General features: G+C 54.3%; 1 protein-coding gene across 1 annotated transcript; it reads left to right on the top strand.

Annotated features, from left to right (window-relative positions):
- The first annotated feature begins 368 nt into the window (after window positions 1-368).
- Window positions 369-26,427, top strand: RNF19B (ring finger protein 19B). The gene is made up of 10 exons (XM_076357540.1): window positions 369-407; window positions 14,389-15,107; window positions 19,622-19,827; window positions 21,490-21,634; window positions 22,095-22,257; window positions 22,928-23,042; window positions 23,560-23,700; window positions 24,022-24,229; window positions 25,028-25,159; window positions 25,652-26,427. Exons 2-10 carry the CDS (start codon window positions 14,530-14,532, stop codon window positions 26,124-26,126), a joined length of 2,163 nt encoding a protein of 720 aa, XP_076213655.1. The 5' UTR covers window positions 369-407; window positions 14,389-14,529; the 3' UTR covers window positions 26,127-26,427.
- Window positions 26,428-26,954: the final 527 nt, after the last annotated feature.

The following is a 26,954-nucleotide window of genomic DNA, read 5'->3' as shown; positions in this document are numbered from 1 at the left end:
GCCTCTGCTCTCCCTTCCCTTCCAGGTATGTTGAGCCACGGCTTCTCCCAAGGCCATCGCTGGCCTTTGCCTGCCGCCGTCCCCTGTTGTCACCCTGTCCTTCCCGTGGTCTCCAGGCTCTTTAGGAAGAGCTGCAGTGGGTGATACCAAGCGAGGCCCTGGGAGGTGGAGGACCAGAGGATGGGATTCCCCCTCCCGTCGCTGTGGCAACCGTTGGGAAGGGAAGCAGCAGTGGGGTGTGATGGGCGGCTGCCTGGCGTGGAGGGGTGTGATGAGGAGGCTGCGGAGGCAGGGCTGCGCTGACATCATGCCGAGGAGGTGGCGCAGAGGGAAGGGGAGTGGGAAAGGGAGAGCCAGGGAGACTGCGGAGGGAAGAGAGCTGCATCAGGAGTGGGCTCCAGGGTGAGGTAAGAGACGCTCCGGGGGCAGCAGGTCAGGGTGGGCTCCACGAGCGGCTGCGTGATCAGAGCCTGCCTCGGCATCTTTCTGGCTAACGTGCTGATGTGGGATGGCTCTTGGGCAGCAGCAATATTATACAATGCCCTAACAGCCTGGCACAGCAGGGCTTGGTTCTTGGACAGCGAGACCGGGTCAGAGCCTGGCTGGTTGGTGCAGAAGCTGCAAATGCATCCCCCCAGGATACCAGTGTGTGTCATTGATGCTGTGCTGGGAAGAGCCAGGAGTACCTGAAATTCCAGGATGGGCTAAAGGGACTGGGGAGCAGCCCTGGTCCCTCTCTGGAGAAGGGGACCAAAGTTCCCTCTTGGGATTAGAGCACGAATCATTGATGAAATGAATCAGAAGTTTGGAGACCTGGTCCCCCTGAGCTGCATCTACCTAATAGGAGGCTGTAAGCAGAGCTGGTGCACTGGGACCGAGCCCAGCAGCGTGCATTTGGGGTGGGAATCCTAAACTACACATCTCCAGCAGCCTCAGCACTTACCCTGCCTGTGCAGGAAGCAGTAGTTCTGGGGAAGGCAGCCAGGTGCACAATTATTGCCGGGAACTCTCTGGATGTGGATCTTGGGGATCTGCAGACCTGGAAGGCAAAATAACAAAGTCCTTGAAACCGCTCTGGATCTTGTATTGCCTTTTAGCGTAACAGTTGCATAACGGGATCCCATCTGCTAGCGGAGAGAACAAGGGGCGACGGTCACTTCTGTGCCCTGCAGCATCCCAGCGGTACCTATGCGCTGTGCTGGCCCATGGCCCTGGGGTGAATTTAATCTCTCTTCCTGATCCAAAAGCTGGGCTCATTCTTTAACGCTTGAAAAAGCTGGTGGGTTTACAGCTCCAGTTCCACACCTACACGCAAGCTGGGCAGCAGTGCCCTGCAGTATGTTAGCAAACTAGAAAGTACCTACTCAATCTGTGCTAACCTGCCTTTTGCCCGTCAGGATCCTCAATGTGTGTCTGACTGAGGAAAGTACATCTGGGGTCAGAAGCCCATTGCTGGTAACCCCTGTGGGTGTCAGAAACCAGTACTGGGGTGGAGGTGGAAGAAGCACAAAACGGAAACTCAGTAGGGCTGAAGAAACCTTGTTTGAAATCCAAGAACAGAGAGAGGCCAATGCTCCTGTCACAACCGTTTTGTTGAAATAGCTTTCACACGTTTCCCGTGTTTCACGTGTCATTTAAAGGGCTGGGGGCAGCAGTGGGGCCATGGAGAAATGCGGCCAGGAATGCTTGAATGTACATGACAGGGCAGAATTGCAATAAGGAGCATAAATATGCTTTAATTAGGGAAGGCTATTGCTGCGAGATGCACGATTCTCCCCCATGAAGGCACAGATGCTGTGTCTATAGGGAGCATTTGGGAGTGGCCCAGGGTGGCCACGCTGCTGCTTATTTTACGGTAACTCTGCAAGCAGCAACAGCTTGTGCTGCTGTGTGGGACTTCTGTAGGAGCAACGGGTTGGAGGCCCCACGCTTGGAGGCTTTTAGGAGCGGGCCACAGTGTTGTCACCCAGGTGGCTGTGTGGCCAGCTGCATTTCATGCCTCTGACGTGGGCGGGCAGGGGAGGAGAGGACCTGCTAGCAGCTCTCTGTGCCAGCCCCCAGTGCTGCACAGGGCAACTGTGGTGGGAGGGAGCCAGCTCTGGATGGGCCCAGGCACTCCCAAATGAGACCTTGCCAGGCATGGCCCGAACCAGGCTCGCGGGGGCAGTTTGGGAAGGGCATGGGGAGGAGTTAACGCTGCTTTTCTGCAGCTTCAGTCCCTGAGGTTGCAGTTCCGCATGGCCAGCAGCTAACGCAGCTAGGACTGCTTCTAAGTCATGTTTCAACTTGCTTTTTCAAGGTTATTCAAAATTTAGTGGGGGGAGTGGCACTAGGACCTCCTACAAGCAGAAAGGCCAAGTCAACCCTCCTAGTCCTTGACCTTCTCCACTGCTCAGCTGGCTCTCCTTGCTGTTCCCCCTATACTTGCCTACACTGCAAAAGGGATGATCATGTGAATGTTTCACAGCCTGGCATCTGCACATCAGCTGAAGCAGCTGGGTCCCTGACATGCTCCTAGTGCCTTCATGCGATCCTATTCCACAGCCGTGCTGTATTACCTGTGTGTTTGTTCCCTACCACAGGCTATCGCTGCTAGATATACAATAATATAGAAACACAATAAATGGAAACTTGTGCTCTGCCGGGTGTTGGTACCCAGCCTGCAACACAAGCCCTCCTGGGAAAAGAGGGCTGTGGACCTGTGAGCCTCTGCAGAGGCCTGGGGCACCGGGAGGAGCTGCCCTCGTGCCAGTGTCCAGAGAGGGCCCTGGGAGCTGAGCCAGGTCCTGTGAGACATTTTAATCCTTCCTATTCCACAGTTTATCTTGGCCATGACTCCACTGCAGTGAATGTGTTCCAGTTCCTTTGGCAGGGGCGCACACAGGCACTCACAGGCGCCTACCTTGTGTTTTCACTCCTTATCTGGTACCATTGAGAGCCAGCAGTGCAGCAGCTGTCAAGGAGAGCAGATTGGTATGTTCCCACCACTGCCTGGGCCACCCTGGAGTCCCCTCTATCCTCTCCCTAAACCCAGGCTGAAATTTCCTTCTGCTGAGGTGGCCGTTTGTTTAATAGCTGAGGTTACTTGGGTAATCAATAGTTCTCTGGTTTCCAACGGAAATATTACCCTTTCGGCCAAATCAGCATTTCTACCTTTGTTATAAACCTGGCCTTAACTCTCAGCTCTGGGGGGATCTAGGTGCATTCCCAACCTACCTGCGCAGAACCCTGCTCCTTTTCTTTCCTCCTGCCAGCATCACTTTTTCTCTCTGCGGTTAAGCAAGACGGGCTGAAAGCACACGGAGAAATTGCTGGAGCCATTTGACTCTCTTCGGTCTCAGCCCCTCTCTTGGCTCTGCCCCAATAGCTCATTCTCTGTGCTTGCTTCTCTAAGGAGGGCGGTGAGGATGGAGTCAATGGGATCCTCATGGCCAAGGGCATTGCTGATATAAATCCCAGTCCATGGGCTCTGGCAGAACTTGGCTGAGCCGCTGCCAGCAGAAGAAAAACTGTTCCCATCACACAGCAGGACCTGTATCCCAGAGAACCAGGGCTGGAAGACAAGGTGCCCATACTAAGGCTCCATGGCTGCAAATAAATTTTCCTCGCAAACAGGCAAAGGCACCGACTCCCCGGAGCTGGATTTCCACTGGTTGCATCCCAGGCAGCCAAAGGCTGGGCTGTGGCTCTGGGCTCCAGTTTCCTCTGACTGAAGGAGGCCACAGGGTTTGTTCTGCTGCTGGGGCAGTTGAAACACCCTTGCTGTGCATTGTTACCGTCTCTGCACTTCTCTGTTATTTCCAAACCAGAAAAGGTCACAGAGACCCAAGAGAAACCCGCTTCCCTCCTTCACTGGAACTCCTCTTTCTGCCTCGCACATGCTTTTGTTGCCATCTCTTGCCAAACGCAGGAACAAACACTGGGGTTTGGCAGAGCTCAAAGCCTTGGCTTGTCAGATGGGAAAGAGGCATTCTTGGTCCTCAGCCCAGGGACAGGGCTCTGCTCCATGTCCACTGCCAGGTTCTCCAGCTGCAATTTTGGTGCCCATCCCATGCTGAGAGCACTGTTCTTACGTGTCTGGGGATGGGAAGCACCCCTGGGTGCTGGGCTGTGAATCCTGTAGGAGATCCACGGAAAGTGGGTGGGAATAGCTGGAGCTGGACCCAGAGCTACGTGAACCCCAGCATGTTGCTGTGGCTGAGCTGCACGTACAGTGGAAAGCGCAGGAGTCAGCGCTGCCTTGAGAGGCTTTTCCCCAAATATGCATGACGGCAGGGGGGCAGGGAAAGGCAGAGGGAGGCCATGTAAAGTCAGGCTGTCTCTGCTTTGTTTAAATAGGGCTGTTACTGCCAACAGTTGCCCCCTGAGAGACTGCAGGGCTTACGCTGGGGAGGGATCCTGTAACTCAGAGACAGCTGGGAGGCACTTGGCAGCTACAGCTGTTTCAGTGTCAGGCACTGGACTTTTTCTGGTGCTCAGGGGAACTGGGATGGCAGCCTGGATCAGAGAGGGCAGGGCTGGGCAGATGAGGAACGGTCATAGCTGCTGCCTCCCTGTTAGAAGGATGCTATGGAGCAACAGCAGGGCCTGCTTTCAGAGAAGCATTTGAGGTCTCAGTGCACGCTGATCACCCCAGAAACCTCCTACTCAATTTTCTGCTGTGCACAGTCCAGCCCCCTCAGACAGCACAGGGGCTAGTTTGCTTAAACACTGGCTAAGGCAACCCACAGATGACATCAGCCCCAGAGAGGTAAGGGGGTTTCTCATGGTGGTGAAGGGGTGAGGGACAGGGAGGAGGGAGAAGAGGAATTTCCTGGCTGCAGTAAAGGTGGGCTGTGCTTCAAGAGAAGTTAGAGAGAATGGGCTTGTGGTCATGGCATCAGGCCGGGGGAAGGAAGGGGTGGGTCAGCAGCAAACCCCGGCTGAACAAACCCCGTTTACCTTTCCATGCTGGCCCAGGAATGAAGGACGCACCAAACTACAGATCCCCCCTCCCCTTGCCCACCTTGTTCTGCTGCAGAGAGAACAGAGCACTGGGGGAGCAGGCCTGGACTGAACCAGGCTGAGGGCAGGAGCTTGGGAACCAAGTTTCAGGCTCAGGAAAGATCTCAGCTGAGACAAGGGAACCCTGATCAAGCTGATTTTCAAAGTGAGACGCTCATACATTTCCCACCTGGTTAGTGCTGGCTCAGCCCTCTGGAAAATGACACACATTTTCCTTGCTGCGGGGCCAGAGGGCTGTGCTGGGAGCACTCTGCTGCTCTCCCGTCCCAGCTGCAGACGGGAGGTGCTGCTGGCAGGGTCCAGAATCACTACTCTTTCTCCTTTTGACAGCTGTTGCTGGTTATGAAAATGGGAATGTTCCCCAGCCAGTTCTCGGCAGGAACTGCCGTTTCCAGGGCTGACCGCATGGGTTGTTTCTTCCTCTTCCCACCTCCTGACAGTAGTCATAGATTTGGGTACGTTCTAGTCTTGGCGAGGCACTGCCTTTCCCTGCTCCTCTTCCTCACATGGTGCACAGGAGAGGCCCGTGGCTGTGGCCTGTGAAGGGGGGATGTTTGTTCCTTGGCCTCAGATCAATACGATTCTTGAGTCAATTCTCTTCCCAAAGCACAAAGAAAGAAAAAAAGAAACACTGGGACCAGTCCTGCTGTGGGGATTTATACCCCAAGCTGTCAGTCTGCAAGTAAACCTTGTTCCTAGCACAGAGATCCTGACACCAGCTACCGTCCCCTCTCCCCACGGTGCAGGACAGAGATCACACCTTGCAGGAGAGCGGTGGGGACATCACAGCATCTTGCAGGAAAGTCATTATTTCTTGTCACATCTGATGCAGAGGCCAAGTGAGTCTCCACAGCATGGACGAGGGAACACTGGGCAAAGCTTAGTGAAGACAGGAAGGAGACAGCAGGGCTTATTGCTACTGGAAGCTGTGGGTGTCCAAAGCTTAGCAAGATTTGTGAAGGGGTCAAGCATCTCTGTAGGCAGCAAGACTGTGCAGAAGTTACCACCGATTACAGTTGCAGCAGGGTAGGAAATCCCGGGGTTCAGAGCTTAAGCCAGTTTCTAAGACAAAAGAGCAGAACTAGCAGGAAAGGGAAATGACACCACACCAGCTTACTTGCACTGTCCTTGCAGCAGCCAGCGTTGGCTACTCAAGAGGACACTGGTAGCACAGAAGTGGGTGGATTCAGGCCACATCCTACCCAGCACGTTGAGAGTTCCTCAGAAAGCCCAAATGGTGCAACTGAGCTAACTCAGAAAGAAGCTGTCTGGCAGTCAGTCTGAATAATTCCTTCCACTCTCTCTTCCACTTTTGTTGTGCAGTAAGGCAGGAAGCCGAAAACTCCCCGACTGATTTTGGGACCCCAGGCAGAGGTTGGTGAGCAGCGACTGCCCTCGTTCTGAGTAACAGATGAGTGTGTTAGCACCGAGCCCCCTGCGCTCAGTTCCCTCCCTCCCTCCTAACGGCACACGATGACAGAATTTCCTTGCTCTTTATTTCAGAGCTCAGGGAAAATTTCTGCCACCAGCGCTGAGTTAAATAAGAAGTTGGTAAATTCAGGAGGAAATGCGGCTTCACGCAGCAAGGCGCTAACCTTTGGAATTGCTTTGAGAGTTGGTTAAGTCAAATATGATAACTGGCTTGGAAATATCCTGATGGTTTTATGACCTTTAATAATGTCTGTACTTCTGTACCCAGACAAGGGTCACCAGACTGCTCCAAGACATGACCAGATCCCCTTAGAGGGATAAAGAAAGAATTCTCTTCCTGTCTTTCCTTGTCCTGTTGTGATTGCCATTGCTCAGTTTCCATAAAGCACAGGAATTACCCCAGGCCAGAGCAGCTGGAGTGCTGAGCACACCACATGGCCTGTTTCCATGAACCCCACTTTGGTATGAGAATGATCTCTGTGTTACGGCACTTCTGGAGGTGCCGAGGTGGTACGTGTTTTGAAAACTTTGCTTCCGAGACAAAGCAGCGCAGGGTTGTTACTCAGGAGAAAGAAGTACCACATCTGTGTCCTCAGGAGCAGACAGCAGGGTTTGAACCCCATGCTAATATTCTCCCAGATGGTCCTGAAGACCCGAGATGTTCACGTCTCTCCGTGACCTCCTGGCAAGTGCGGGAGTGTGGATGTGTCTCTTCCCCCACCAAGATGAAAACAGTCCTTTTCCCTTTTCTTATTTCGCTTTTACTGTCCCCAGCCCCAGTGCAGGTCTAAGAGGGTGTTATTTCACAGTGACCTTCCCATGGCCATTGCTGAAGGAGTTCCAGGTAAGGGGAGGCCCTTACCCTGAGGGCAGTCGTGCTCTTGTCCTTGGAAGTTCTGCTGAGACCTTTCTCTTCCCAGGTGTTAACTGGTGCTTTGTGGGACTGGGGCTCAAACCTCCTTTGAGGCCAAGCAGCCGTAGGGACAGGCTTCAGCCACCACCTGCCCATGACAGCAGGTCCCCCTGGTGCTCAGTTCACTGGAGCCTTCTCCCTTTAGCAGGTCACTGCAAACAGTGGATTATACCCTGGCAACAGGGACACTGCAACATGCAAGCCTCGAAACTGCAGCGCCTGCTCCACTACGCAGCAAAATAGGTCGTGCATCAGCAAATGAAAAAGGACAGATGGTGTCTGCTAATACAGCTTAGTTTATGGCCTGCAGGATTAACTCACTAGTTGTCATGTCTGCAGAAAATAGGAAATGGGTGGGTCGGGTGAAGGAAACGTGTGGCGTGCCCAGCCCTACCTGTGTTTGTAGGATGCACCAGCTGGAAAGGATGTCAGAGATGCTGTGATGTTTTGAGATGCTGCTGAAGGGCTGCCAGTGTCTCTTTGGGGGCCTGGGCACTAGAGCTAGTGCCTCGTACCAAGCCTTCCCGTCCGGCTCCGGTTCCCACACTCCCACTGCAAAGATCAGCGCTGTAGGGAGAAAGACGCTGAGCCGTGCGGGGATCTCCAGCAGAGACAGGGACACCGTTTGTGGTCTATGCACCAACAATGGCTCTGCAGGAGAAGCCCACAGCTTCCTGTCCTGCACCAGCTGCAGGACAGCCTCCAGTTCAGCCTTTTGAACTCCCAAGCACCCACGTGTCTGCGGGAGTGAGACAGAAAGCTGAGGCAGAAGCCTCAGGTCTTTTCAATGCCTTCTCTGTGACACACTGTTCTCCTTTCCTGGAAACCAGGCCAGTGCCTCACTTTGTTCTCCTTGCAGAAATCAAGCCCCATGCCAGTGCTCTAGCTTCTCTGCATCTGCTCTCTTGAGGGCAGAACAAACCCTTCCTCACTCCTCCGCGAATGGTCCTCCTGAAGATTTCACCTTGATCCTTGCTGCCTCTGCTGCGGCCAGGTTTGCTCACATCCTGCAAGATGCTGAGCAGCCCGAAAAACAGCTGCCATCAGGGAGTGTGGAGAGAGGAGAGCCTCCAGAGCCAGTGCTAGGTTCCTGCCCTGTCACGCCATTTCCGTGCCTCTTGCTGGTGGAACCTGGCCCTCCCCACTGAGTGCCCAGCCACCGCCACCCCGGCACAGTGTGCGCCAGACAGGCAGCTGCCTGCTGCTATCAGAGGTATTTGTAACCCCCACCTTCTTCTAGCCACAACCAGCTGTCACAGGCACTGGGGTTTTCTCTAGTGACTAATTTGCCTGTGTTTATGCCAACACCAAACACATAATTGTCTGTTTAACAACTTGGGTGAGGAGGGAGCCTGGCTGCTTCCTCGTGCTGTAGGGATCAGGCCAGCACTTTCCTGATGGCAGCACCCTACTGTGCTAAACATTCTCAGTTATAAATCCCCTATCATTAAGGATAGCAGGTCACCAGTAAGAGTGAATCGAGAGCGGGGATCATTGTTACTTCCGTCCCCAAAGCTGTACAGTGAGTGTGCAGGAGAACAGGTGTATAAAGAAACTATAACAGCCTGTGCTTTTATTATAAAAGGAAATGCTTCTTTTGTAGAGGGGAAAAGCATGTCATTACTATTATAAGTAATTGCTTAACGCTCCCTACCTTTACGTCATTGCTGAAGCAGACAGTAGTCATCTCTGCGTCCCTGTTCGGGGTCTCCTTTCAACGCACGTGTGTCAGCGACGAGGCCAAGCTCACGGCCCTCCTGGCTGGCTGAGCCCTGGAGGAGACAGGATGGTGAGATACATGGGCACACGAGCCTCCAAGTTCTTCCCCCTCAAAATCTCCCCACCTCCCACCTCTTTTATGAGCTGCTGACAAGACTTGCCATGTGTGTAGGCGGCTCCCAAGCTTACAAGATGATTCCCCGCTCCCCCCACCTCCATCCATGAGCGCGTTCAGGATTTCGAGGAGGGGGAGCGCAGCGTTCCTCCGTCTGCAGGCCTGTTCTGCAAGGGACGCGCGATGCTTTCAGAGAGCTCCATGTGGTAACTCTCTCCCAGGATTTCACATGACAGCATCTTCCCCGGAAAGTCACAGCAGGGAGTGGAAGATTGCTGTGCTGTGCATGTGGGTGTTAGGAGGGAGCAGAGTGGGACGGGGAGATGGAGGGGAGAGGAGGAGTAACCGCAGAGTAAACCAGAACAATCCTCTTGGAAGAGCCTTGAATTTCTGATCCCAGGGCTCCCATCTCCTGCCTTTTGCTCTTCATTTAAAAGAATGTCAATCCTTGTTAAGTCCAGCAGAGAGAAAGGGAGTCAAGCAGAATCATCTCGTCCTTCCTTGAACACATCTCAGGGGACCACGAGAGGCAAACAGAACATGAACTAACCAGATCAACCCAGAAAATGTGTGCAGATTTGCACACTGGGGAGAGCCCTCCCCAGCCACTGGTGTCTTCCCTGGAGAGACATAAATGGCCGTTAATGACATCTCCATCTGAGAAATGATCAGAGTGCATGTCATTACAAACCAGTGTTTCCCAAGGGCCCCGGCAGAAAATGACCCCAATGAGCTTCAGTTCTTGCATACACAGCTGCTACCTCATGAATGCAAAGCATCCCTCACCACAGATCTCAAAGCTTTCAGGGTTAAGCTTCGCTGAACCCCTCTGACAGACCAAGACTGCCATCCCTGCTCTGCACACAGGGGAGCTGGGGCCCCAAGAGAAGGAATTAAGGGAGACCCACATGCTCCTGGCATGACTCTTCAGGGCAGGGAGCTGGGATGAGACCCTCCACCATACCTCAGAGGTTTAAAACTACCTTTGTGCTACTTGGGTCTGTCTGTCCCTCTCACCTTCATCTAGGTGCTGTGACTACAGCAACCTCTCGGGTTTGTCTGCAAGATGTCACAGCGCGTACCTGGCTGTGCCCCGTGGTAGGTCCCCAGGAGACAGTCCCTTGAAACTGTCGTCTGCATTTTGGCCCTGGTGAATCCTGATGCATCTGGATCCCTTTAACAGCCCTGGCTGTCCCACCCGAGCAGGGCCAAAGGTCTCAACCTGCCCAGTGAGACCAGAGCTGAGTCATTCCAGAGTGCCCTTGTCCGGCAACAAGGAAGAATTCCTGGTATAAAGCTGTTCCCCTCCTTCCCCCATTTCATCGTGTCTGTGGCTATTGCAGAAAGCAGCAACATGAGCTGGGTTTTCTCTAAACTCCATCTGCTCTGAAACCTGTGACCTATGAATAACCACCCATCCCTGCCTGGGTAAAGAGGGAGAAACCCCGAGGAGACCCATGTACTTCTAGAGAAAACAGTCTGTTCCAGGGAGGGGTTCGCACCTCAGTGCCAGAATGAGCTGGAGGTTTCAGGCAGATTGAATCTTTGTGTGTCCCGAAATAGCCGTTTTAACATCTCCCTGCGTCCTGCGGGCCAGGGACAAGAGCAACAGGCAGTTACTTACTATACCTGTGCTATCTGAGTAACCAGGAAAGGGGGGGGACGGGCAAAGGGGACGTGGTAGGAGCCAGAGTTTCTATTTTATTGGCTGCAAACCAAAGCCGGCGCGCCTGCCTGCCAGCATCCCACCGCAGCTATATTCCTGGCCGTGGCACACCCCAGTCCCTCCATGCAAATACTGGCAGTCTGAGAACTGAGTTTCGCAATCCCTTCCCAGCAGCCAGCCTCTGCTTTCACTCTCTGAATTACGAAGGGGAGTTTTCATTACATCACCAGAGGCTCTTCCTCCTTGAAGCCAGCGACAGAGCTGTCACTCTGCTTTGTGGGGGTTTTTGGGGTGTGGGTGGCCGGGGTATTTCTCTGGAAAGTGGCCCTGTGCCTCCCAAAGGCAGGTTCAGCCCACCCCAGCCCAGCCTCCCCGGCTGCTCCGTCCAGGCTGGGAACGGCACCGGGCAGCGCGGGTTGGCTCCAACTGGTGCCTGGACAAAGCACGCCCCGCACTGCTGCTGGAAGCCTTCCTGGGAGATACGGCATTTTCAGGCGGCTTTAAAAGTCGCCTGTGCCAAATCCTGCTCTGATTTGCTCTAAGCAGCGGGGTCGGAAGTCAGCGGTCTTCCAGCTTTCTGCCAGCGTAAGCAAGAGCAAATTTGCCTATCAGAGCTGGGATTTGCGGAGTGGTTCACTGAAGCATTTGAATTCTCCCCCTTTCCTTTTTTTTTTTTTTTTTTTGGTTTTTGTTTATCTTTTCAAATATCCCTCAGTTAAATGGTCAGGCTGGTGACGGTTTGCCTGCAGCCCCAGGGAGGGGCTGAGCTGATCTCACTCCCAATCCGGTGACTTTCCAACCAGCCTCTTTCCTCCCCTCCCTGGCAGCCCACTTCCGTGCCCTCTCCTTCCCAGCCCCAGGTCCTGGCTGGGTTTTTTTTTTTTTTCCGTTTGAATCAAAACAAACTACCGGGTTCAAACTGCTCCCTAGTCAGGAACATGCTAGGCTGGAGCCTCTGCTCCTGGCAAGGGCTGCGGAAACTCGCCACGGAGAAACACCTCGGCCACAGGGAACTTGTTTTCAAGTAGACGGTATGTCTGGACCACGGCAGGGTCAGGACAATTAGAAGTCTATCTCTGAGCTCCATAAAAGCACGGAATTCCCTTAAACATATAAAGACTGGCAAGAGGTGTGCGCAGCTTGGGAGCAGGGAGGATGGCTCTGAAGTCAGCGTGAGCCCCTCGGATTTATCCTGGCCTCCCCCAGCCCCGTTTGTGTCCTGATTCCTCATGTAAGGGAGTGAAGAGTCATTTCTGCCCCATCAGCACGTTGTGAGCTGATGCCTTTCCCAGTGACTCCAGATGGTTTTGCTCTCTGTCTCTCTGTCTCTGCACTACTGGTAATTCAGGCCTGTCTCACATTAGCTTTTGAGAGGAAACCTTCCCACAATTAGTTACAGTCTGTGCTCTTGCGCTGCAAAGGACGTAGGGCTGAGCTGTCAGAGCGCTGTCTGGGAGATTCGTCCCACACACAGGTCCTGTTCAGGTTTCTCTATTTCAGTCAGGAGTGTGATTTTTCTAGTGAAATCATCAAACCAAGACAGTCTCTGCTACAGTTGGGTAGCGACAGCCATTTAAAGATGTCTCATACCTGGCCCGTCTCGGACAGGAATAGCTAATTTCAATATCATCTTGTTTTACACCAGTACAGCATCTCTCCTTTCTTTCTCTGGCCTTCCTTTCCCACTAGTGAAATGGGGAGAGGATCCTTTCATGTGTCAGTGCACTCCGGGAGCTCCACATATCAGAAATGTCAGAGAAATGCTAAGCACCTTCATGCCTGCCCATGACCTGCCAGCCTGCCAGGGACAGGAGCTCAGCAACTTACACTGCTCCGGGGCAACACGCTCCACAGACACCCTTGTAGCATCCCTGCCTCTCCTGGAGCAGGACTGTTTGGCTCCCTTGCTAAATTAGCTCGCTAATAACAGGGTTCTTGATCCCAGGCGGGAATTTAACACTCTGAGGCCTATCCTAAGTGTGGTCCAAAACTTCCAGCTGGGCCAAAGCCATGTGTATTGTGGCAGGAACGCTGGAGCGCAGCAGAGGTGAGGGAGAGCTGACAAATGCCTGGGGATCATAAGCTCTAGGGAAGGACTTGGGTGCAGCAGGCATCTCGGGATAAGCACTACGTGAGGGTGTATGGCAGGCGCAGAATTAATGAAGAAAAGCGCAGGGAAGGTAACAGGAGAGCTGAAGGGGATTAGGAGAGGAGGAGGCTTCATTTGTGTGGTCTTATGCAGGTGATTTACTCCCTCTGTGCCTTCATTCACCCGCCCATCAAATGGGGAAGCATCATCATTATCTCTGCTGTACAGACAGGCACGGGGTCTTTGCCTACAGCAAGTCAGGCAGCGCGAGCCCTGAAACCCAGGTGCTTTTGACTGTCAGCCTGGGTTCGGTTCGCTAAACCTTGTTCTCCATCCCAGAGGCACTGAACGGGGCCCTCCGCAGCCAGGAAGGAGCCTGGTAATAACCATGCAGATAGGCTTTGCTGAGAGAGACGATTTCAGGAATGGCGATAGCTGGAAGACAGTGATGAAGCCGCACTTGTCTCGTCACATGAATAACTACAGTCTGTCCAGTCAGAAGCTGACAGTCTACGGGGAAAGCAGCCCCTTCTGTGCCAATTTAACATGCGCTTCATAGACACAGCAGATCTTTCTGCTTCGCCTCCCCTGCATAATAAGAGGCAGCGTCTTCCCGTTAGCTTATCTGCCTTTGAACGGGAGACGAGGTTGGCAGACCCCTGTGGGCACGGGGGAACCCTGGAAGGAAACGGAGGCTTTTACATTTCTGCATGGCTGCAGCGAGAACGTAGGTTGTAGTTTCAGTGCCTCTGTATGAAAGAGACTAAACCCCGCACTCGGGGAAGAGTTCCTGGGCGAGTACATCCCCACACGACTCTTCACCAATATTCTAAGGGAGGGCCACGCAGCCAGGGATAAGATGCCCCAGCAGGATGAATGAATTTAGAGGGGACTCCTGTGGTTATGGACACACACCCCCCAACAGGAGACAACTGCCCCGGGGGAAGGGCCCTCCACCCGCCCCCAGCAGAGCGCCAGGCCCCTTCACAACCCACCGTTAGCGCCAGGCCTGGGACGGGGCGGGGGGGGGGAAGCCTCTGGCTGGGTGAGGCCAGCAGGCCACGATGGCCCACGCCGGGGTGGGCAGCGATGCTCCGGGCAAGCCCTGCGGGCCTGTCAGTGCCGAGGGCGGGATGCTGAGGGGAGCCGGGGGCGCTGAGGGGAGCCGCGCTATGGAGAGAGGGGAGCAGCACTACCGCGCTGCCCCACGCCGCTGAGGTACTTCAGAGCCACGTGGGGCGGCACCGCCGCCGCCGGCCGGGGGCCGGGGACAGCCATCGCCGCACCGGGGCCCGCGGATTTCGGGCCTGCCCGCGGGCGCTGCCCGCAACCAAAATGGCGGCGCCGGCGGCCGCGCCCACTGACGGGTGGGGCGGGGCGCCTGCGCAGTGGGCGGGGCGGGGCGGGCGCGGTGCCGCACTCACTCGGCTCCGGGGCCGCTGTCGTTGCAGCGTGGCGGAGGGACGCGGCGCCCGGAGCCCCCTCGCCCCCGGAACGACCCTCGCGCGGCGTCGCCGCGACGCCCGGACCCCCGCCGCGGGCGGACACCGTCGACCGGCAACCACCGCCTCGCCGCCCCGGCCCCGGTAGCCATGGGCTCCGAGCGGGACTCCGAGTCGCCGCGCTCCTCCTCCATCCACTCGGCCGCCGCCAAGTGCCCGAAGCCCGGCCGCCGCCGCCGCCTCTCCTTCCAGAGCGTCTTCTCCGCCGCCGCCGCCTCCGCCGCGGGCGGCCGCCGCCGCGCCAAGGCCGAGCCGCCTCCCGCCGCCCCGCCGCCGCCTCCCGCCGCCCCGCCGGCCCCGCCGCCCCCGCCGCCGCCGCCGCCCCCGCCGCCCCCCGAGGAAGCGCCGGTGGTCCCGGAGGGTGGCGGCGAAGAGGAGCTGGAGTGCCCGCTGTGCCTGGTGCGGCAGCCGGCGGAGAACGCCCCGCGGCTGCTGTCCTGCCCGCACCGGTCGTGCGGGGCCTGCCTGCGGCAGTACCTGCGCATCGAGATCACCGAGTCCCGCGTCAACATCTGCTGCCCCGAGTGCAGCGAGCGCCTCAACCCCGCCGACATTCGCCGCCTCCTCCGCGACTCCCCGCACCTCGTCGCCAAGTACGAGGAGTTCATGCTGCGCCGCTGCCTCGCCGCCGACCCCGACTGCCGCTGGTGCCCGGCCCCCGACTGCGGGTGAGTGCCGGGGAGGGACACGGTGTCCCGGTGGGGTGCTGCCCCCTCCGGCCTGGGACAGCCTGGGGAGGGGGGGGACGACGACACGACCACCCACTGACCCATCCGTCCGGCCTGGGATGGCTCAGGGAAGGGAGACCCCCGCCCTGGCGGGGCGCTGCCCGTCCCCACCAGGTCCTGGGACAGCTGGGGATGGCGTCCCAGCTGGGATGGTCCCGGACCCGCTGTCCCAGCGGGATGCTGCTTGTCCCCAGCAGGTCCTGGGGATGGCATCCCACCCACTGTCCTGCTGGGGTGCTGCTCGTCCCCACCCGGGTCCCAGGACAACGCAGGGAGGGGCGGCTCACCCCCAGTGGGGTGCTGCTGCTGGTACACACTTCTGGTCCTACAGAGTCCCATGAAGAGCCCTCATTGCAGGTGTTCTTTGCTCGCTTGTCAGCAGTCTCTTCAGGACAGTTTATGGGCCTTGGGTGCCAAAATAACACTCTGTCTGTCCCTACTGCCTCGCTAGAGCACTAGGATTTGACCTTGGGGGATTGTGGAAATACAGATAAATCGCGTATGAGTGATAGGACTTGAGGGGGGGGTTAGCTGAGCCATCGTTTCCCTAATTTAAAAGAAAGCTTTTTTTCTGCGCAAATGGGAAGCGTGGAGTTTCCCGGCCGCGTGTATCGCTGCGAGCTGTGGGGACAGTGCACGGGGACACCCTGCAGCTTCCACGGTGGGGAAGAAGGAACCGTAAACAGTCACTTTTTCCCAGTGAGGACGTGAATGCGTGGCACAGAGGAGTGATGTTGACTCATTATCCGTTGCCTAAGTGAAGAAATGTCTGTCTGTCCAGAAGTCAGTCCAGCCAAGCTTGATGACTTTATAGTTATCTGTGTGTTGCTTTCATTTTCTCTTTTCCTTCAGATGAACTCTGTTAGGTTTCTATTTGAGCGTAAGCCAAAGCTGCCTGGAAAAGGGTTTTGTTCGGGAAACTTAGAGAAGTGCTGCAAAGTTTATCTAGAACTCAGCTTGGATTGCAATTCTGGGTAGCAAGAACATGAAAGGAAAGTCTGACCTAGCAGTCAGAATGGAAAGTGTGGTGGGAGGGTTGTGGAGATTTAATCAGAGCATTGTAATAGCCTTCCTATGCAAATCGGTTAACCTGGCTCAGGTTACCCATTTCACGGCCTCTCAGCATCGCTGTATAAGGGCTTGTTTGTTTGGAGGGCAACGTTGATAGCGAACAACAGCTTTGCTCCTTTCTGAAGCAAAATCGAGCGCCAGATCTCGATATTCCAGTAGCGCTGGGGATAAGATCAGGGAGATGGAGGAGGTTATGCTGCCCACAGAGCGATACCAGAGGGAATGCCCTCGCTGTTAACCAGCTAGAGAAAATCCAGTACCTGCTCACTGAATCTCAGCTCTTTGGCTGCTGTGATATTTATCTGTGTTCGGGATAAGGTGTAAATGCAACGTACTTCACCCAGGCTGTCCGGTTGGAAGGAGCCGGCCCCAGCGTGGCCTGGAGGGCATTGCCTCTTTGACGGTAACCCAGCCTGAGTCTGATCCGGCGGTTGCTTTGGGAGGTTTGGGCAGAGTGGTGTCAGGCACAGCTCTTCGTGCGATCAAAAGCCTCCTCCCTGGTTAGCCTGTCAGCAAGGTGAGCCAGACGACGTGCACGGGCATCCTCCTCTGACCTGCCCAGCGGAAGCAAGAAGTGACCTGGCTGTTGGAAACCAGGCAGCTCCCGTGAGTCGCTGCGGACCAGTGCTACTAATGTGTCTGTAGCACTCGAACAAAGGCTGTTGGAATCAGCCCTCCGGCAGGGAGAGGAATTAATCACCCTATTCATTCTTCCCAGCGAGCTTGTGTTGCTGTGCTTATGTAAAGTCAGGGTATGAATTATTTACGGCGGGCTTTCCCACCGTAGTAGTGCCGGTGTACCGAGCCAGAGCGGGAGCGTAGGGCTGGGGGCACGGCGATGCTCAGCATTGGGTGTCACCCACCGCCGAGGTGACAGCGGTGAGGGGCTGCTGGGCGATGGCAGACAAAACCCTGGGCGTGTGGCACGCAGAATCCTGTGCTTTCCACGCGTACCGCAGTCTTTCGTAAATGAAAGAGCTTGGCTGTGCTGCCGGGGAGGAGGAGGACCAGCACAATACCGGTGCGTGTTGCCATGGAAACACTGGTCAATTGATGCGCCATCAATCGCAATACAAATAATTTTCTATGTTTGCAGCTTTTTTTTTTTTTTCCCCTTGCTACAATCGGGCGGCATCACTGTCTAGTGTTTGTCACACTGCATCTCTCCTAGAAGCTTGGGAGAATAACAGAACCTTTAAAGAAACAGAGCTGTGTAGGCTGAGCTCGGTGAATGAGGCTGGAGGCAGCCGGTGAGGCTCTGACTCCTGCGGAGCAGCAGGAGGAGGGACGGAGGCAACTCGTGGCCACCCAAGGAGTGGGCTGGGAACGATGCCGTGCGATTCCTGGGGTCTCGGGAAGACACTGTCGTTGCTGCATGGGGAAAAGTCGGAGCTTCCCTTTTCGCCTGCTGGGGTTGAGCCTGGAAGCAGCTGTTTAATGCAGTGATGTCTCAGAGGTCAGGTGAAGAGGGGGCACGCGTTGGCCGTCCAGATCCTGCCGTGGCTAATCCTAGGCACATGGCTTCAACAGCCTCTCTCTAGTTGACCTTGAATTTGGGGATGTGTTATTTCTTTCCCTAATAGACAGTCACGTAGTTTGTTTCCCCGCAGCTGTGGGCTTCTTCACGATATTTGTCATTTCAGCTCTAGGAATAAAATATAAATGGTGACGATTTTAATTTCTCATAGGATTTGCTCGAACGTTTAGAAAAACTCTACGTTTCGAGTGAGGGGTTAATTTGGAGCATGGGGTTGCTTAATATATTACACTGAGCTTTCCTAGCCCGCTGTTATGATTTGAAAGAGCAGTGTGTCATAACACAGCTGGTCAGATGAAGCTTTTTTTTTTCTTTTTTTTTTGCCAGGGGTAGGTCTTTGGCTGTATGATAGTGGCAGGGTAAGGATGCTTAGTGGGATCTTCCCTAGACAAGACGCGTAGGAGTCAATGTGGGTCAAGTTTGTCCCTCCCAAACCCCCAGGCCTTCTGTATCCCGTCTCTCCTCCGATGTTGGCTTCACGTGCAGGAGCGCGCAGCCGTTGATGCACGCTGAGACCCTGTAGTCGTGCCTCCCGGCCCTGTGCTCGGCGCAGAGATGTTGTTTCTTTGGCGATTATGTCGTACCCTGGCAGGATGAAGTTGCTCAGACTCCCACGGGATATGAATCATTGTGGTATGACACATTCATCGGTTCTCGCACTGCTGCCTCTGAGAAGAGGCAATACAACTTGAGCTACACAAGCTCTAAATATAAAACCTTAAATAGGAGTTATTCTCCTCTGACCGCTAACAAAAGTACTGAGGATGATCAACAAAAATACCCTTTGCCGTACTGGTGTCGCAGAACTGGAAGGCGCTTCTGGAATTGCTCAGTTCAGCCCCTGCCAGTGGAAACAACCTCATCCCAGATGACTGTAAGTCAGCTTTCCTGTGGCGGTGCTTGGTGATGCCGCTTAGACTTTTGCGTACGCAGCGCGCTTCCTTCTGGAAGCCCCGCACTACTATCAGAAGAAGTGAGCTGGTCGGACCTGGCCTCCCTCTCTTGCACATTCGGTCGGTTTTACTCAAGTTTTGGCTTACTCTGGAGGCAGAGGGATGTTCTTCGCTGCTCTTTAAAAAAGGAAGTTCTGTGGAGATGAACAACAGCTTGTTTTTTGAGATAGCTGCACGTGGAAACCCCTGTTGTTCCACTTTTTTAGAATCACTCAGTTGATAGAAGTGCCCAGGACAACCTCAGCTTTCCTAGGCTCCTCCGGGCCATATAGCATCCACCCGTATGCCTGTCCTAAGGAACCGGGGTATGTGTGTTTAGCCACAGGTGCCTGGAAAGAGCAGCGTGAGCCTGTCCTAGGAGCCTGCATCGGCAGAAACAGCAAGCTGTTAGGTGGGCACACCGGGCAAGACAAATCTGGTCCGTGTGAATCGACAGTGAGAACTGCCAGCAGTTATTGAGGACAGAATTCAGTATTGTAAGCTGTCTGTGTAAAAGGTACCTGTCCCAAGTAACCCAATTAGCACTACTTAATTTCAGGCCCTGCAGTGCAAGTCACAGGACTGGAGAGAGCAGGAATTTGTCTAGCATGCAGGCTGCTGTACGGACAGAAATAAGATGAAAGAAATGAGATGGGAGAGGTGGGCTGATGGCCCGCTCTGCTGACCTGCCCCGCAGGGCAATGTTGCTGCAGGCTCCGGGGTAAAAGCGCGTGTTGCTCGGCGTAGCCTGAGATCTCACTGCAGCAGCTCTTCAACCGGGTGCTTTGAGCAGAGCAGCTCAGGCAGCGACAGCCTCCCGTGCCGTCCCTGGGCAGGCTGAATTAAAAGGATCACTGGACTGTCGCTTGATAACTTTGTCTTTTACTAATTCACGCGGTGTCTTCCTTCTCCAGTTACGCAGTTATTGCCTACGGCTGCGCCAGCTGCCCCAAGCTGACCTGCGAGAGGGACGGCTGCCAGACGGAGTTCTGCTATCACTGCAAACAGATATGGCATCCCAACCAAACCTGCGACATGGCCCGCCAGCAAAGGGCACAGACGCTCCGAGTACGGACCAAGCACACATCAGGCCTCAGTTACGGACAGGAATCCGGACCGGGTATGGATTCATGTGTTTTTTGGTTACTCGGTGCCGCAGTTATGCCTGTGAAGCTGAGAAAGAGACACCTGTGTGCAAAATCCCGTCCCGTCAAAGCAGGGGGGGTGTTAGCGCCCTGCGGGGAACGCGGCTGCATGGCACAGCTGAGGGTCTCCAGCAGCCACGGGTGAGAACAGCTGTGAAACTCAGAGTCATTTCCCCTTCTTCTGTGCGTTGGAACAAATCCAGCGGGCTCCTCCAAGAATGCAAAACAGATCAGTAGGTGATGATGTGCTTTGGGTCCTTCCACGTCACGGCAGCTCCCCTCATCCGCCCCAGCTAGGCTTGTGGCTGTTTTGATCTTGGATGTTCTCACTTCTTGCTGATCTAAACCCTGAACAAATAGGCACTTTTTAGCCTTGCAACTTCAAATTTGCCTGCTGCAAATGTTGTAAAGAGTAGCATTCATGCCTAGCTGAGTGTGGGGAGCCTCGCTCCGTGCACTGTTAGATGCTAGTAATGTCAGGTACAGAAAAAATGCCAACCCACAGACTCCTACACTGCCTGGTAGGAGCTGCTGTGTCTACTGAGTTAGTGTTTGTTAAAAATAACTGTATTGACTCTGAAAGTGGGCAGTAAGGCCATTTCATACAGTCCCGCCCTACCCCCAAACAAAGCACCCTGCTTTTCCTTCTATGTCAGGGGTTAAAGTGTTAATACACTTACTTAGAATGGAGCTGCCGTGGGTGGTTCAGAGGTGGCTTGGTGGTATGTCAATGTTCAACGTGCCCCAGTTAGAGGTCCCTGATAATGGACAGCATAGACACTACCACAGCCTGTGGTACAAACCAGCAAGCAAAAAATAGCTCCTGAGTTTTTACACCCTTTTAAAGGAGATCCCTGCCAGGAAGAGCGTAGCACTTAGCCACTGAAAGAGAGGTTCTTGAGACAGTGGTTTTTCCCCACCCTGGTCTTGCTGGATTCAATGTAGTGATTAATAAGGTGCAAGCTGGTCTCAGCAGCTGGATTTCATATTGTCGAGCGTTGCAGAGGCTGCCAGCAAAGCCCTGAACCGCTGCACAGCCATTGCATAGCTGCGATCAGATGACGCTTGGATTAAGGAAGAGATGAAGGACCCTTATCCTGCTCTGCCAGCAGCAAACTGGGGACTGGACAGCCTCTGCACCGGCCCCCCGTGTGCGGCTGCAGACCCGGTTCCCCTTTTGGCTGCTTTTGAAGGCCAGGTTCGGAGTTTCTCCGATGCCGCCTTCTCCCAATTGTTCTGTTGTTCTTGGCCTGTGAATCACCTTAGTGGAGCAATTTAGTAATGGTTTGTTCTTACGCTGTTGCCTTGGCTAGCACAGGGCAGGTATGACTTGTTCCCAGCATTTAAGCGTGTTCTGGAATACATCCTGTTCAAGGCTGGAATAAGCTTTTAAAGTGACTGTTGTTCTCAGTCCCTGCGGTCCAGGCAAATGGCTTTGGTGGGATCTGTCTCATCAATAGTTTATCTTCAGAGCGAGAAGATAATAAAGACACAACCATCCCCACTTTATCTGTGATTAGCGGTGGTGTTCTGCCCGCACAGAAAACAAGGGTTTCAATGCGTAACGAGAACCCCCTCGTTGATTCTTCATCCTCGCAGCACAGAGTCCAACTCAATCCCATGTTTCCTCCCCATAGCTGATGACATCAAGCCGTGTCCGCGTTGCAGCGCTTACATCATCAAGATGAACGATGGGAGCTGTAACCACATGACCTGCGCGGTGTGTGGCTGCGAGTTCTGCTGGCTGTGTATGAAGGAGATCTCGGATCTGCATTACCTCAGGTGAGGACAGGAGCAGCCCGCCTGGGCTCCTGCCGGGGTGAGGTAGCACGCGCTTCTCTGAGGCTGGTTGACGTTCGCTTCGTGCGTTGGCCTTTCATCCTCCTGCCTCTCCAATCGGTCAGCAAAATTTTCTTCTTTCTGACCCAAAGAGCTCTGAGCTTTCTTCCCACTTTACAGTATAAGGATGCTCTTCCACACCAAGAAAAGCTCCTCCTGATACAATTGCATTTGAGAGCCCTTGGCATACTGGATATTAAACATAGGCCCGGTAGCGTGATAACCACCTTGATGAGCAAATCAAGCTTGATGGGGGGGGAAAAAGAGGGAAACCTTTCCTGTGTTGTCTACTTGCTTCCTAAGTTTTGGGTTTTGCTCATGTGGAAGTTGAACTTGGGGGTTCTCAGGAACACTTAGGAATTGCTGTGGTGTTAATGTAATTTTTTTTTTTCCTTCCGTTAAGCCCCTCTGGCTGTACATTCTGGGGCAAAAAGCCATGGAGTCGTAAAAAGAAGATTCTCTGGCAGCTGGGCACGTTGATCGGCGCTCCTGTAGGCATTTCCCTCATTGCTGGCATTGCCATTCCTGCTATGGTCATTGGCATCCCTGTGTATGTCGGGAGGAAGGTAAGTGTGGAGAGTACAAAGTTGGAGCTGAGGGATCTGGGGCTTTTGGGGCGTTCTCTGTACTCGAGGCATCTGACCAGAAATTTAGAGCTGATATGAAGGGTGGATCTTTTCACAGAACCAAAATTCAATTGTCTCTTCTGAACCTTGTCTTATCTTTTGGACTTTGTGCGGGGAGAGGGAAGGTGGTGGCTGATAGCCCTTCAGGCTGAAATCCTCTCAAATGCATTTTGCATTGCTCTTGTGCCTCTGCCTTGAACCAGGAGCACCCAAGGAGAAACCTGGTCCCTTTTTAACACGTCCTGTGATGATGGGCTCTATGCGACAGTGGCTGGACCCTGAGCATCACACTTCGGCTTGCATAAGTCACTCGTGTGTTGTGATGCTGACCTGCTGCCCCAAACTGCGCGATACTGTTGTGTGTCTGTGCTGATAAAGAGGCCTTGAGAGGGAAAAAATGGCATGTCAGAACTATACATGTAGCTGCTGCTTTTTCTTAAACACAGACCCACCTGCTAGATCTGATCTGTGAGGAGATCGGTGGTCAAGATGGTCCTTTAAGGGCTAATGCAGCTGACAAGGCTGTAAAATCACAAGCTTATTAATGTCTTCTGCTGGTGTTTGCTCATGGGCAGGCTCTGTTCTCACCTGGTGCTTCTCCTTCCGTCAGATCCACAGCAGGTATGAGGGAAAGAAAACCTCCAAGCACAAGAGGAACTTGGCCATTACTGGTGGGGTCACTTTGTCTGTCATTGCCTCTCCAGTCATTGCTGCTGTCAGTGTTGGTAAGTGGGCACGGTCCCTTTCCCTTCTGGTGGGCCAGTAGTCACCGAGACAAGTGGGTAGCCCAGCCCTGTGAGATGGGGGTGGCCAAAGGGCAGTTTGCAGACTGCTGCTGTGTTTTCTTCTGGGCACATCCCTCCATTTCACATCCAGGCTGCACGTCCTCATGTGCTTGAGTTGGCCTGGAGCCAGCACGGGGCTTGTCTGGAGCACCAGTTGCCTGTGCCACAGCCCATAGTGGAGTCCCTTGACACACGGAGCTGTCTCTTACCCGAGGACTGGTTTGGTGGCTGATGTATTGGGGGTTCAGCCGAGGCTGTCTGCGCTATTGGGGTTCCCTCATTCTGCGCTGCAGCAGCACAAACGAAGGGCTCCTCCGCTGTCTGTCTGCAAAGCTGTGAACTAGGACCTTTAAAAGCAGCGTAAACACAACCGAAAGAGTCCCTGCCGAGTCCTTTCTGTCTGCCCAACACAGCTCAGCCTTAAGCTCCTCTTAACTCAGCGCATCCTACTCTCCAGGTATTGGAGTCCCCATCATGCTGGCTTATGTCTATGGTGTTGTGCCGATCTCGCTGTGCCGAGGCGGTGGCTGCGGAGTTAGCACCGCCAACGGAAAGGGTGTGAAAATCGAGTTTGATGAAGATGATGGACCAATCACAGGTAATGTGATAACTGGTGAAAGGAAGGGGGTGAAGCAAGACCCTCTTGTCATGAAATGGTAGGGGGTCTTAACGTTTCCCAACTCTGAACATCTGTCTTTACCTGGGTTTGGCTAGAAGCAGTTATTTGCTTCAGTCTTCTGGTGATCAGCTGTGCGGCGCTCAAAGCAAAGTCTCAGCTCTTCCTTGCCCTGGACGAGGCAGGGAGGCAGTCTGAGACGAGGCACATGCTGCCTGCTCTCTGACCCCCAGCTCTGCCAGCGCCATCCCCGCCCAACGATTCCCTTGCTGATTCTGATTCCTGTGCTCTTCTTCCCCGCAGTGGCTGATGCCTGGCGAGCCCTGAAGAACCCCAGCATTGGCGAAAGCAGCATTGAGGGGCTGACCAGTGTGCTGAGCACCAGCGGGAGCCCCACCGATGGGCTCAGCGTGATGCAGGGCAACTACAGCGAGACGGCCAGCTTCGCTGCCCTCTCAGGCGGCACCCTGAGTGGTGGTGTCCTCTCGGGAGGCAAGGGGAAGTACAGCAGGTAACTGAACTGATGGGCACAGCAAGAAAGGGGTAGAGGCTCCCAAGGCCTGTGTTGGTTGAGCAGGCTTATTTTGGGGAGCCCTCCAGGACTGTGAGAGGTCCTTCTTTGACTTGGGAGTCACGTCCTAGTATTTTTACTTCTTGGTCTGTTGTAGAATAACCAGTCCCAGCAGAACCAGGCTTCTTCTGGAGTCAGTGCTAGGCTGGTTCTTGCAAGGAGGACAAAAGATAAACAAGTTTCTGTCCCTACTGAGCTCCTTGAAACTGCAGAGCTGATGCTTCAGGTTAATTGGGAACAGCGCAGAGATGCCTGCGTGGCCTGCTTAAAGATCTTCCAGTCCTCTGATCTCAGCCTAGAGGCTTTGATGCTTCCTGTTCTCCAGTGGCCTATAGCAAGCAGGGTCACTGCTTTCCAAGTCGGGAGGTTACACCACAGTTTTCCTCTAAACCTGCCTGTGAGTCAGTTTGCTGGGTAATTGGAGACACGTGTTGATACGGCAGCCAGGTTATAATCATGGCTGTGTGCTAGATCTGTTGAAATCGGTTCTTCGCAGGAATTGAGTGAGTCACAGATATAAACACAACTTTAACCTTCATCATGGAAAACAGAATGGGTTTACCTAAATGGAGCCAAAAATGAGACTAAATGAGAGGAACCATTGGGGTTAAACTCTGTCATGCTGAGCTGGGCCAGCACAGAGGGCCTCTTGCTTTTTCCCCATGATGAACAGCGACTGTTTGGTGCCCCTCGGGGACCATCTAAGGCATTGCTGAGGAATCCTCTTCTTTCCTGCAGGCTGGAAGTTCAGGCAGATGTCCAGAAGGAGATTTTCCCCAAAGACTCGGTCAGCTTGGGGGCTATCAGTGACAACGCCAGCACTCGAGCCATGGCTGGTTCCATCATCAGCTCTTACAACCCCCAGGACAGGTAGGAGGACATGCGATGGTGAGAAGAGTGTTGGTAGTGGGTGTCCTGGAAAAATCTGTGCTCTGCGAGGTGCTGCTGTGGGTGGCGAGGTGCCTGTAGTTGCACCAGCCCGCTCTTCTGTAGCTGGCAAGTGGATTGATCCTTTTACTTGCACAGAAGGACAACTGGGGACAATTTGGGAGCAACTTTCATGTATAATGTGGAGGCTGAGGAGGGGATCTGCAGCCCAGCACTCTCAAGCTCTGTTCCTGGCTGCTCGCAGGGACTCTGATGCTTTCCCAGTTCAGTTCCTGGCTCACAGCCTGGGGATGATCTTGGCTGCTGTTAGGAGGGACTCAAGGAGAGCAGCGAGTGGCGGTGTTTCCCAGATGCCGTGGGGTGATGAGCAGCATCTTGCTCATGTTTGGGAAACGTGATCCTCCCGGTGCAGTGATGCAGTGCCTGGTGGTGACCCAGTCGAGCCCAGTAACGCAAGGGTGCTTGTTTCTGCAGGGAGTGCAATAACATGGAGATCCAGGTGGACATCGAAGCCAAACCAAGTCACTACCAGCTGGCCAGCGGCAGCAGTACAGAGGACTCTCTGCATGTCCACACCCAAATGGCAGAGAATGAGGAAGAGGAGGAGGAGGAGGAGGAGGAAGAGGATGGTGAGCAGGAGCAGACGTGCAAACACCAAAGCTGTGAGCAAAAGGACTGCATTGCCAGCAAAACCTGGGACATCACCCTGGCCCAGCCTGAGAGCATACGGAGTGACCTGGAGAGCTCCGACAGTCAGTCGGACGACGTGCCAGACATTACGTCGGACGAGTGCGACTCCCCCCACTCTCAGACTGCAGCAGTCTGCCCACAGACCCCCAAAGCTAGAGGTGCCGAGAGCCCAAGTGCCCACCCGAGCCACTGTGCCCAAGCTGAGGGCTGCAGGCTGGATGATATAGTCAAACTGGAGTGCATCGAAGCCAGAGTATGAAGTGGCCTCCTGCTGAAAAGCACACTTGCTGTCATTGCATCTTTTGGGGCAGGGTTGTGTCCGTGTTGGCTTCTGTTTGCGATTCTCCAGCTGGCTCCCCAGCCTCGCCTCGGGGAGTTGCTGTTTCTTACATGACAAAAAAGAAAAAGGAAAAAAAAAAAAATATCCCCCGCCCTCTTTTTGTTTTAATTTATTGGTTCAAGCTCTGTGAGGTGTGTAAGAGTGTAAATATGTATGTGTGTCTGTATGTCTGCAAACATCCTAAGGGACTATTTGAATAAAGACTCTGGTTGTCATTCGACTCGCATCCAGCTCATCCTTTCCAAAGATGTACGGTGAAATCCTCCGGCTGCCTTTGCCCTTTGCTCAAGCGTTTGTAAACACTGCCCTAGCCCAAGGCATGGGGAAAATGGGGGCATCTCCTCTTCTGCCGCTAGAAAGTGTGGTGTGACAGCCTCGTTCTGCCTGCAGCGGCAGTGGGGACGGTGCCTGTGCCACGCACGGCTGCAGTGGCCGGACCGGCTTTGTCCTGAAGCTGTAGCAGGGAGAGGTCTCTCTTCTCCCCCTTCCCTGTGCAGCAGGGCTGTGTACAGGTTAAAAGAGGGGAAGGATGGGGACTAACGCTGTGCTGAGCCAAATTCCCAGCGCCGCTGGGTGTAAGGGATCTGAGGAGGCTGAGGGCTGGGCTCGTGGCTCAGGCGGCATATTAGGGACAAGCGTCTTTGAGCCTCTGCCTGGACCAAGCCCTTCCCCAGACCAGTCCCAGGAGCCAGGGCTGCATTCCTGTCCCTGTAATTAAATTGTTGGTGCCTCACGTCCGCAAAGAGC

This window comes from Aptenodytes patagonicus, chromosome 21 (genome assembly GCF_965638725.1).
Source record: "Aptenodytes patagonicus chromosome 21, bAptPat1.pri.cur, whole genome shotgun sequence".
NCBI classification, from domain to species: domain Eukaryota; kingdom Metazoa; phylum Chordata; class Aves; order Sphenisciformes; family Spheniscidae; genus Aptenodytes; species Aptenodytes patagonicus.
The sequence above is the reverse complement of the archived record's forward strand: the minus strand, read 5'-3'. Positions and strand labels throughout refer to the sequence as shown.

Bases quoted from the DNA above. Each gene is read 5' to 3' on its own strand.
- RNF19B (XM_076357540.1), top strand. From the start codon at position 14,530: ATGGGCTCCGAGCGGGACTCCGAGTCGCCGCGCTCCTCCTCCATCCAC. The intron at 15,108-19,621 runs GTGAGTGCCGGG...TTCCTTCTCCAG, and splicing joins TGCCCGGCCCCCGACTGCGG to TTACGCAGTTATTGCCTACG. The intron at 24,230-25,027 runs GTAACTGAACTG...TCTTTCCTGCAG, and splicing joins GGCAAGGGGAAGTACAGCAG to GCTGGAAGTTCAGGCAGATG.